This window comes from Hylaeus anthracinus, unplaced genomic scaffold (genome assembly GCF_026225885.1).
Source record: "Hylaeus anthracinus isolate JK02 unplaced genomic scaffold, UHH_iyHylAnth1.0_haploid 11989, whole genome shotgun sequence".
In the NCBI taxonomy this organism is placed as follows: domain Eukaryota; kingdom Metazoa; phylum Arthropoda; class Insecta; order Hymenoptera; family Colletidae; genus Hylaeus; species Hylaeus anthracinus.
The window spans coordinates 15,285,968-15,298,060 of record NW_026534337.1 but is presented as its reverse complement, the minus strand read 5'-3'; the positions used below and the strand labels follow the sequence as shown (position 1 = coordinate 15,298,060).

The following is a 12,093-nucleotide window of genomic DNA, read 5'->3' as shown; positions in this document are numbered from 1 at the left end:
ATAACCGTCTTCCATATTTATGACTTTCACAAAAAATATTTTGGTACAGTGTGCTCTTACTCCTTTTCTTTTCTTCTTCGTTATACGCCAATAGCGAGTGACCATTTTAAAAATTTACTACGATACCACACGGATTTAATTGTCGTCCGTTTTACTGTTTTGCGTCGCAGTTGTTCATAATTAGCATACTCGTCTGTACGTGATTAGACAAAACTACACTGATTTACTGCGATGACCGCTTCTTATATACACACACACACATGGGTATGCGCGTACCCGCGCACATGTTCTTTGCACACCTTTAGTCAATATATGTATTTCTATATATAAATATTTAATAATTCGTCATCGAAACAGTGTTTACTTGTACTTCTGGTTTACCGAATAGATACATTCACTTTAATTACGCTAATTTTCGTTTCTCCGTTGTTCGCTAACAGAAAAATAACTAGAGGACCCTGAATCGTGGTACCTGTTCGTCGCGTTGCAAATACTTATCGCGGTTGGCTGTACTCTCTTCTAATTTTGATTTTCTTTACGATTACTTATCCCACTACGAACGTTACGTATTACGATATCCTTAAATGTAGCTTTCGCCGCTTACGGTATTGCTTAACTTTAGACGTGCAAAACGTTTCAGAACAATTCACGCACATACATACACATGCTTGTTAAATGTACAAACGGAATTCGTAAATGTGTATAAATATAAACGATTCGGATGCTGTTGGTCGAGTCCCGTTTAGGACCATTCCGTTCTAATTACGTATAACGTTTCCCTGTGTTTCGATTGGCGCATATCTCGATTAGGTAAAGCTTAACTTAGGATCGTACGTTTACAAATAAACGTAATAGGAACTTAAGAAATCTTCGGTCCATCGCGTCGTTATTATCGTCGCTTGTGCGCGGATGACTGCTCGAACGACGTTTACGGGTCGGTTGCTCTTCGAAACGTCGAATTTCGCGCGCAAACAATTTTCAAAGCGCGTCAGTCGGACCGAACTTAGAAGAACACGGATAATTAGTTGTTACGTCGGTTAAGTAGTCGTATAACATGGTGCGTTACGTATATATCTTTGTGCGTTCTGAATTTCTCGTGACGCTTGCGTAATGTTTTCAACCAGAGCTGTTATTGTCAGGCGGTCGCTCGAACTTTACGTAAGAGAAAAGAAATATACATAAAGTGAAATATTATATACATATTTATATACATATAAATATGTATATAAATATGTATATAACGGCACTTTATCGAGATAATAAGTACACGTCGGAGTAAGGTGAATCCTTCGATGTAACAATATTTTTGTACGCGGATCATTATTTCGGTTAGAGCAAAATCGAAGAAGAAACAAAAAGAAGCGAACAGTTAAGGTTATCGTTAGGTGCCGCTCCGTAAGAAAGAGCAGTTGTAGGAACGCATCTAGCTAACGAACTCGCGAAATTTCTGTTCAGAATTTGTGCCCTGCGCATTTTGCGCTCAACCCATGCTAATTTGCCTTTCGCGGTTTCCCGCGTTTTCGGTAATGTTATAATTCACTTTACGTTTATGCATAGAGACGCATTAGAGGTGCGTCGCGCACGTCGAAATTCGATTCTCAACCGTAGCACGAGAGCGGACGCGCGTACCAGAGATGATGGAACGCGGCGGCTACAAGCGTTTCCCCGTTTTTCGTGATTTCATCGAAGAATGAAACGGGAATAAAGAGAAGCGTAGAAAACCAAAAGGCACGTGTCGCGTGAAAGGGGTGCACGTAAATCCGTTCACCCTTCCGCTCGGCGGAGTCCATTCACAATGCTCATGTTAATTCTCCGCGTTTTTTTTCCGGCATCGACCCTAATTTCACGATTTCGACGCGTTTTACAAACTTTTTTTTCTCTCCGCCGTTCTTATTCCCGTGTCCCTTGGTTGGCATTTCTCGAACAGCGGCACGCTCCCATCTGTCGTCGTGGTCGTTCGTCGACAGGTCGGCAGAAAGGAGACAGGGGAGAGGCGGGTCGGTTACAATGGAGAGTCCAGGAGCTTGGCCGTGCTAAGCCAGAATAGGGGGAGGGAAAGCGGAGGGAAGGGACGAAAATCTTATAAAAGATTTCCAAAATATTGTGTAAATCGGCTGGGGTGCGTGCCAGGCCAGCTGAAAATTTGGGGTGAAATTCGTCGAAACGGTGAGCGTGTGCCGTCGACGTGCACCCGGCACGCTTCACGCGCCGACGATGGTGCTAAACAAATAAAGGGTTGCGCACCATTTCCGCGGACCCTTTTCGAATCTCTCTGAAAACCGAATAACGGCGAACAATGCCGGTATTTTCACCCCGTTCGGCCAACTATTTCCCGTATCGCGGATTTCTCGCTGTTTCCCCGTTTGGAAATCGTTGAACTAGGAAAAAAAAAAAAAGAAAAATAGACGGGTATATACGCGAGTCTCGCGGTGATCGGGGGAGAATCGCACGCGTGTGTTTGTCGCGTGGAGAAAAACGAGGGTGAGGTCGACCGAAGGATTTCAACGATTCGAACCCTTCTACGCCTCGCAAGGCTGTGAATTTTTGTTGCATGATCTTTCTAACATTATTTTTTTTTTTTTTTTTAGTTAGCCAGTGTTGGCACCGTTTTTAAGGAACACATGGCTCGAGTGCACATTCCACCTCCAATTTCCCATCTCGCGAAATTCGAATTATAGATTTCTCCAGTTACATATCGAGTCCCCTTTTGTTTCACGAAATTCGCTGCGCAGCAAAATGTTTCGAACCCCGTCTTGCCACGTGGATTCTTTTCATCGTCGAAGACGCCTGCTGCGGACGCGGCGGTGGTCACTGGTGGCGAAATTATTACGGGGGATGGGAGGGGGTGGGATAAAATTTCCAAGTTGCCGAACGATAGGGGAGAAAAAGCGAACGTGGAAGCGAGGAAGAGGCAAAAGGGTCGAAGTATCGAACGGAGAGAGGGCTCAAGAGGGGAGAAGCTTTGATAATTGCAATTCACTTCCTTGTCAGAGTGTAAGCAACGTTGTGGTTGTGGTGGTTGATGAGTCGGAGAGGCCAGGATGAACCGGGAAAATGGAGGGGTGCTTACGGTTCGATATTTTTTTAAAAACCGCGAGACTCGAGACGAAACCGTAACCATCGCGTTTATAAAGAAACGTTTGGGAAACAAAAGCAACGATCCCGATTTTTCGCTAGCGTTCGTATACTTCGTATGGTTCTGTCTTCGCATCCGTGCACTTCTATTTTCGTAATTGTATTCATTCGATATCCTCGTGGCAAGGGAAATCGATCATTTCCCCGTCGTTAACTTTTCTTTGTTCAAAAATGTCAGGGTAGAATTCGATGCGCTGTAATTAATATCTGAATGCGAAGGATAATGAAAAATTGGTGGTTTTGTCTAGCGAAGGGAATTACATTCCCCTCCATGTTATATACATATATATTTCCCCCGTTTTCGGAGCTCTTGGAAACCACAAGATCTTATTGATTTTTATACATATCCCCGTTGGGTGTGGGTGGATGGACGTCCAATTTTCGGTGTGTGCGTGCGTTTGTGTGTTTGCGAACGAGAGTAGGAGTTAGCTGTGTCATTTACTCATTGGTCGTTGGTTCGAGAGAGGTAGAAACAGTCCGCCATCCCTTTTCGAACCGTCGACTCGGCCATCAACCGAAAGAAGAACTCCGATATAGCGCAAGCGTTTCACGTCTTCGGTTCGCGCTCTCCCTCTCGCTGAAAATTGACCAACCCGCTTTTCCTTTCGTTTGCCCATAAAATATTATCCCTCGCTACACCCTCGAGAAGATCGCCGAGTGAAAGAAACTCTCCCTTTCGTCTTTCACCGCCTCTCCCCGTTTTCCTTTCCGCGCGTTTCTTTTTTGAGGGGGGCGTGTTCTCTAGTAATGAAAAAATTTCGTTACCAATCAGGAAACCGGATACGGTCTTGTTTGACTTGTGTTTTTTTTTTGCTCGATAAAGCGACAAAAGAGCGGGACACGCGAGCAATTTGTCGCGTTCGGTTCGTGTCGGGGCATCCGATTCCATGCGCTGGAAAATTCCTAGGAGCGGCACCATTTAAAACGCGAAACAATGAAATCGATCGATCCGACTGGACGAACGGTCGAGTAAATTGAATTATACAACTTGATATCGTGCAGCGGCAAACGGTGAAAATTTAATGAAGACGTAAGACAGCGCGAAACTGTTGCAACGTGAAAAGCATGAAAATCACATGAAATCGAAGCTCCAGAAGTTAAAAATATTTTCGTTCGCGCGCAACGTTTCGATCACGCGTGTCCTGAATTGTAGTAAATCGATATAAGAAGAAAAAAAAAAAAATAAACTCGAGTACAAACGCGAAGTAAGAAATAAAAGAAACACTCATTACTTCCGCAGTCTTATATAAAAATATACGATCGATTTTGTATCAATAAATCATTCGAGGTTAGTTGTCGTTATCTGTGTATATGTATATATAAATGTATATGTTTATTTTCCGACTATATCGAGTGACTAGATCAATGTTCGGAATTGTAAATCGTTTCGAAAATGACTAGATGAGGTAAAAGTAATTTTTCTCTAGATACGCGGAACACTTATATGAAACGTTACGTTTATCAAAACACGTATGTTCATATAATAATATAATACAGATTATACATACGTTATATATAATCTGTCATTTATATCCGAAACGCTCTTAATATATGCACTTATTTATAAATATATTTATATATATATATATCAATGATCTATATATTTTATGTTTTCATTTTTTGATTTAAAGGGGTAAAATTTGATTTTGCGCTCAATTATGTTAATAGTCAAGGCAATGCTAGTTTCGGGACGCTGTTTTTAGTTAATCGTTCGCCCGGCGACGGGGTCGTCATGATTCTCTGTGCGCGGGGATTACAGTGAACGGTCGCGAATGTCGGCCAAGTAAAGAACTACACTGAAGTACAAGGAAGTAAGCTCGCGTATGAACTGAGTAGCTTCGATCGCGTTAGGCGAAAGTTTAGATACGGGAAAATAAATTGCAGCCAACGCGCGCGTAAAACCATGACGCCCCTGGACTCATCGTCCGATTTATTATCGACTGCGAGTCGTTACAATAATTAAAATCTACGACCCTCGTAGTCGCGCACGGGCCATTAAGTGCACAATATGCGTATTTCCATAGGATGCAATTAAGAGGGTGCCGATTTACATGGACGCACGCGTTTTGCATGTCACACCGTGCGTTACGTACGTGGGGTGAGAAAAATGGGCAAAAGGGGGAGAGGAAGGGCCGGGAAACGTGCACTCCATATACATACACGCGCGCACACACGCCCGTATCCACACGCGTCTCGCATGCATCCCTCCCCCTCCCCCTCCGAACAGTTTCTCTTGGACTTTTTCGGAAAAATCCCGGCCAAGGTCGCAACCTCTTCCTCTCTGACCTTCCCACAAGGGGACCAGATGCGGGACCGCTCGCCCAGGCCCATCTCGTCCGCTCGACAATGCCGTTAAAAATTCCATTTTCCCTACCCAAATTTCTCCCCGTCTCTTCTCTTTCATTTTTCCTCCGACAGTCTCTTCTCCTTATTTCCGTATCCCCTCCTCTAGCTCACGCTCTCAATGGATTCGTAATGGCCGATTCCTCTCGTCCCCTAAAATATGTTAATGCACGCGTGCGCGCATACTAATTCAACCGAAGTTACGCTGGAAAGCCCGGACGTACCCTGTTAAATGACGCGGTCGTTCTCGAATTTCAGCTGTCCCGGGGAAATTTTTATGGACTCTGAGACAAAGGCTCGCTCGGCCCGTGCCGTTTTTGCTTCCGATAGATCCCATAAATAGCGACCGTGCCGAACGCTTTTCGGCCCGGCGAATCCGATTCGGTTCCCGGTGAACTTCCGCGTTTTATTCGGAATATCGTAGTTCGTTAAACAAATAGGAGAAAAGTTGTAGAAACGAGCCGCGTTATTATTTCATAATTCCGAATCAACATCGCGTGGGCGCGCACCGAGGGTGGAAATGTAACTCGCGTGTTTGTTCATCGAAGGGACGAAGACCCTACCGATGCAAGGAACACATTTTGAAAGGCTAGTATGTCTGACGCGACTGCACGCCTACCCATCGGACGGTCACTTTGGAAACAGCTGTCTTCTGGCATGTTTCGGTCAAATCCTCGCAGGCCGTTGTTCGAAAGAATTTAAAGGGAAACACGATACCGCTCGATCGATTGTGCGCCATCGTTTACGTAGTCTGCCCAGTTAATTGGTGCGTCAAACTTTTCTTTTAATTAAAAATTCCAACGAGTGAAAGAGGAAATCGCCATTACGAGACCGAGAGGATTATTCGTCGTGTGAACATTTCTCTTCCTTTCTTATGCGGGCAACAGAAGTATCAATGCCTTCGATAAGTATCGTGTGGATTTATACATGGCGCGAAAGAAATTTTGAATCTCAATTTCGTCAGCTGCAAGGCACGAGGTTTGAAACAGCTCTTCATCGTAAAAAAAAAACTAGACTAGGTAGAACCTTACTGTTATTAGATAGGAAATCAGAGAGGCGCGGGTTTAACCGTAAATACGTGACAAAAGTGGAAATCGTACAGCCGAATACTCCCAAGCGATCGTTCGTTTTTGTACGTCGGGAAGAATTCGCGTGCGTATTTGGTATTGACGGCACGCGAAACACTACAATTAACATTTTAAGTATTCTAATTCTATGTAATGCGTTGGCTGTGTATACGATTGTACTTTCTGTTGCGGATTATACTGTAACGGCCCTGAGTTGATTGGCTCCTCTGCGCGTTGATATCTAAATATTGTGACCGTAGATTTAACCATGTTCGCCTCGCGACAGTCATTATCCTTCTTTTTTCTTCGTTTTACCGTAGCATTATTCATTCCACGTTCTCGCAGTTACGCATACATTACGAGTACCTCTCTAAACCAATACCACCTGCCTTACCTTTCAATTCTATGATTATACGTTGTATACAATGTATTATACCCACACATGTATACGCACGTATGAATTTTCTTACAGATTATATATATATATATCAAATATTGACTAGCACGATTGCAAAAAACTGAAAATCATCGATATCGATGCCACTTAAAGGTCGACTTGGCGACGCATATTCTTTCGGTTTCCTTTTGTTTCGCTTTACTCGTAATTGCTGGACTTGAGCAAAAGCAAAAATGAGATTGCGGGGAATAACGAAACGATCAAATAAAATTACTGCTCAAAGGATTAGATGCGGTCGCGTGCTATCTGGAGGCCCATCGCGTTTAAAATAGGAACTTTTCTCGATCACACGTTCGTGTTATATCATTAACTATGTACAATATAACGTTCTCGAACTGGAACAGTATAACAACGTGGCTTTCAAACGCGGGACCCTTCTCGTTGCTTGTGTATATGAAAAATATAAACTTTTTCGCTAACTATTTCCTTACACGTTAAATAGGAACCAATGACACGTGCTCAAATCGCAGACGCAGAAACGAGTTAAATACGTAGAGTCGAGACAATGTACGGCGAAGATAGGGGTGCTCAAGCGGGACTGAGGGTGAACGAAGCGGTCAACGCGTTGCCGATCCGCGATTTTACCGGCAAATAGACCAGTGCCGGTACGAATCGTTTCTCCGAGCTGGATTCCTCGCCAGCTTGCATAACGTCCTGTTCTTCCAACAAAAACGGCTGCATGATCGTTTTATCGGCGTTCGAGTTCATATCTTGCGGCATCGCGTAGCAAGCTGGCATTTTGTGCCTGTTGGCAACGTCCTTCAAAGTTTTGCTAAGCTCGGCGATCACGCTATCGGTGGGATCGCCGATCGCTTTGTGATCCTTTCTGACGTGCCTTTTAATTCGATTCAAATTGGTCGTAGCGTAGCCGCACTGCGCGCATTTATATACACCTTGAGGAGTGACCTGAACCGCCGTGTCGTCCTGTCGTTGGCTTCTGATCGATTCGGGAATGGTATGGTTGTCAGTGACTCGCGGACTGTCCTCGGCACGTTCCTCCTTAATTTCCGAATCGAATTTCTCTCTGGGCTCGCTCGATCTCTCCGCGTCCAACCCTAAATGATTGAGTACCGGTGGTTGAAAGTGCGACAGCAACGTCGGAAACTGGTGCGCCGTGAGTAGATGTTGATGCAACATCTCCGGTTGATGAAAACCTTGCGAGCAAATCGGACACTGCAACGACTTTTCGCCCTCCGCGTTCTCGTGGGAATTCACGTGAGATCTCTCGTGAAGAAAGAGGAACGGCAGCACGGTAGTGGTGAAGTTGCAATACGAGCAGCGATAGCTTTTCGACTGGTGATCCTCCGAAGATGTCCCCAATAAATTCGAAAGTACTTGATTTCCCAAGCCAGCGTAATCGGTGGATTTAATCGATTGGGAGGTCTCGAATCCATTCGGTATCTTCAGATTCGAGATCTGAGCGGTTTTCGATGTATTGAACGCTCTGTTCGTTGTTCTGGGCGCCGCTTGGTATTGCTGTTCCATTTCGCGCCATTTATCGATCCCGATTTTCCCGTGGTCGCCCATCAGGTGCGCCTTCAGCCACTTTATGCTGCGGAACCTTCTGCTGCATATCGGACAAACCTCCGTGAAGTGAGTAAAGTATCTGTGGCTCAAGTCCCCGAGTTGTTCCGGTTTCAAAGCCGTGTCGTCCGTGTTCGTCGTCTCGTGTGTCTCCTGTTTGGTCGAGCTGGGTGTGTTTTCGTCGACGATGCCATGGGTGTTGTGCTTGTGAACACGTAGAAAATACTTGCTACACAGCTCCTTGTTGCAGATGTTGCATATCACGCCGCCGATTTGAGCTCCGTTCTCGATCTCGATGCCGTGCATTCTCTGCATGTGCGTCTTCATAAAATACTTGTTGCACAACTCCTTGTTGCATATCTCGCAGTAGCTCGAGGTCGGCGTCATCGACGTAACTTTCCTTTCGGACGTCGGAGTCTGACTCGTCGAGTTCGAATTGATCGTCGCGGCGGTGACGACCGCGGTTGAGGGAGTGTGAGGAGCGGAACTCGAAACCGCGGACTGATGTTCCTCCGCGATGTGTCTACCGAGAGCGTCTTGGCTCGGATAATCTTTCCCGCAGAGAGCGCAGAACGCGGCCGCCGCGACGGTCAACGGTGACTTATCCAACGGCGAGGAAGCCGAGTCCTCGCCGACGACGCCGACGGCGTGTTCCGTTACCATGTGAACGTGCAAACCCTTTCTGGTCTCGCACTCTTTTCCGCAAATGGTGCACGACGATTCCTTGCTAGACTTGAGCCCGTTCAATTGCAACAGCATGGTCTGTAATTTCTGGAGGTCTTCGGAGATGGAGTCGTTCCGCTGATCCGGTGTTTCCAAGTTGTACTCCTGTTTAGGCGAGCGTTGCTCCTCGGTCTCGTGCATCTTCCGGCAATGCGCTCGATAGAGGCCGATCGTTTGAAACCGTATCCCGCAAGGTTTGCACTCGTAATCGTCCCCTGGTCGCTCGTTGGACTCCGTGCTGCTGATACTCTCCGTCACGATTAAATTCAACGGGCTGGTCTGCACCTGATGCCAGCTGGCCGCCGATCCCGGTGTGCTGGGCGATTTCTCGTTATCTTGAACGACAACGCCGTGTCTCTTCATTTTATGCGTCCGTAAGAAGTACTTGTTACAGTATTCTTTACAGCATATCTCGCAAAACGCGTCCGGATTTATGACTCCTAAACGACGCAGCCGATCGGCGTTAAAACCAGCGTCCCTCGCTTGCTGAATCGATCGTGGCGATAAGTGTCTGGGCGCTGGCACGAACGTTGCATCCTCTTGTTCTACCCCGTACTCCTGTTTAAAAAGCGTTTCCATACCCCCAGGGCTGTCTCTCGTCATCTCCCTTTCCTCCTCGTTCAGCGACAGATTGATTTGCGGGTCCAGCGACTGATCTATCAGCTCGGTGTGCATCTTTTGCTTGTGTTTGCGCACCGATTCCTCGTTTCTGAAGCGTTTTTGGCAAAGATCGCACGCCACGCTCGGTGTCGTCGGCGTGGTCGGCGCCGCTAGTGGTTCCAGCTTAACCACGCTACCGAGGACATTTCCGGGATAAACCGCTCCCGGCGCGTTATTGTCCAGTCCGCTCGGTCCCGGCGAATCAACGTAGATCCCGTGCTTGTTCGCCTTGTGCGTCTTGAGGAAATACTTGTTGCAGAACTCTTTATTGCACAGGTCGCAGTACGCGTCCGGGTTGAAGATCCTGACAGGCGCTGGTCCTATCGACGGTCTCGTCATGTGACCAGCGGAATCTGCCAGCGGAAACGCCGGCAGAGGTAAATACTGCGCCAGGGCGCTGGGAAAACCGGAAAACGCTTGCAAATGATTGGGTAACGCGGCGGCGATTTGACTCGCGGGACCTGACCACAGGTCCTCGTTCTGCGACTGCATCTGCACGTGCGACTGCGATTGCGTTTGCACGCGTTGCCCCGTACCTAGCCAGTTCGTCGCCAAGTTTCTCGCGCTAAAGAGGGTCACGGGAAGCTCGGTTTGCTCCGTCTGCCGAGGCGGGGTTGCTTTTATCGCGGAATTCGGGGAGCTGTTTTCATGTTGCCGGACCGTTCGATTCGCGGTACCGTGCTCGTTATCGAGATGAACGTTTAGTGTTTCATTGCTGTCGAAAAACTGATTACAATACTGGCAGTGGAATTCGTTGTCGAGGTTCTCGTCGCGGATCGACGATCGACGCGGTATCGGCGACTGCGACGACAGCTTACCTTCGCTGTCTTCGTCCCCGTCGTCCTCTTCGTCCTCGTTCGACTCCTCGTGAACACCGGTCGTCAAGCTGGAGGAGAACCTTACGGGTGTAGTTTGTTTCCGCCTCTTCTTAGGTCCCGTCGAATCCGTGTCGATTCGAACGCGTTTTCTGGCATCGCTGCGTTCGCCGCAACTCGACCCGTCGCTGTCCAACTCCGTCATCTCCGACGTCGACGTCTCGCGTGCCATCCTCGAGGACGTCACGGATCTCTGTGTCGCAAATCCGATCCTCTCGTGCTCTTAGATCTCGTCCCTCTGTCGAACAAAATAATTCGCCCCTGTTATTATTAGATACGTTTCCGTTGTTTCTGGCCTGTCGATCCTTTGACCGGCCAAGCATTGTTTTCTTTCGCATTGTAACACGAGAAAAGGAAACGCGAGACCGAATCGCGCTGTCTTCCAGCATTTATCGACGAGCACGACTCCAGTGTATTGATAGATTCTGAAATTTCATCCCTGTTTTTGGTCTTTTCTATGGATCGGTTTTTGGAGTATTATCGCGACTGTGACCAACGCGGCCGAAAATAGAATCGGCCGACGAGTCGAGGCGAATCGAGTCCTACGTTGACGGTCGAGGTTCGACGAGACACCCTATACTCGAATGGACATGGTCGAAAAAGGGAGACGTCCGGTGAACGTGCTATATGACTCACAACGTACGCCCATGTTTTGGAGCTGATTTCGGTGGACAGTAGGAATATGCATTTCGGAAGGTCTGTAATTACCGATCGAAGTTGACGGACCCGTAACTCAGTCACGGCATAATACTCGGGGTCGTTGAACCGCGTCTATTCTACGTACACGGAATCGCTAAAAATAAAGCCAATAAAACGACAGAGTTGCAGCAAAGGACAAATTGTCCCCTCTTACACAAACAAAAAAAAATAATCCCGTTCCATTTCTCTTACATGTAGACAATTCGATCCCGCGGAAAAATCGACAGCCTTCGTTTCGAGATCGTCAGCTGAGCATCGTCGTGTCAAGGTTGTCCGATGAACGTCGTCGAATGCAAATAAAGAGGCTCCAAAACAACACATTTCCACCAAGCGTCGCGTAGAACTTTATCGCGTATTTTTATCGAACGAATCGCGCGTAAATACCACTTTCTTGTTAGAACCACACCGAAGCCGTCCACGGGAACAATCGGTTCGTCTTCGTTTCTTCGAGACACCGGGCGAGCGTTGGGAAGACGTCATTGGCACGTGTCGTAGACGAGGGTAGGTAAACCGAGGGGTTACCTTTGGATGGCGTTGGTCAAACGAGCTCTCGAACGAACGAAGCACGCGATATAAATTTTACGATTTCGGTGAAACGAAGGGACGGAAT

At 46.9% G+C, this 12,093-nt stretch overlaps 1 protein-coding gene across 1 annotated transcript; it reads right to left on the bottom strand.

The window, feature by feature from the left end:
- Positions 1-7,530: 7,530 nt before the first annotated feature.
- On the bottom strand, positions 7,531-10,959 carry LOC128887470 (uncharacterized). The gene has a single exon (XM_054143407.1). The coding sequence runs from the start codon at positions 10,954-10,956 to the stop codon at positions 7,531-7,533; it is 3,426 nt and encodes a 1,141-aa protein (XP_053999382.1). The 5' UTR covers positions 10,957-10,959.
- Between the last annotated feature and the right edge of the window lie 1,134 nt (positions 10,960-12,093).

What these genes read in the sequence shown, in the direction of transcription:
- LOC128887470 (XM_054143407.1), bottom strand. Translation starts at nt 10,956, where the DNA reads ATGGCACGCGAGACGTCGACGTCGGAGATGACGGAGTTGGACAGCGAC.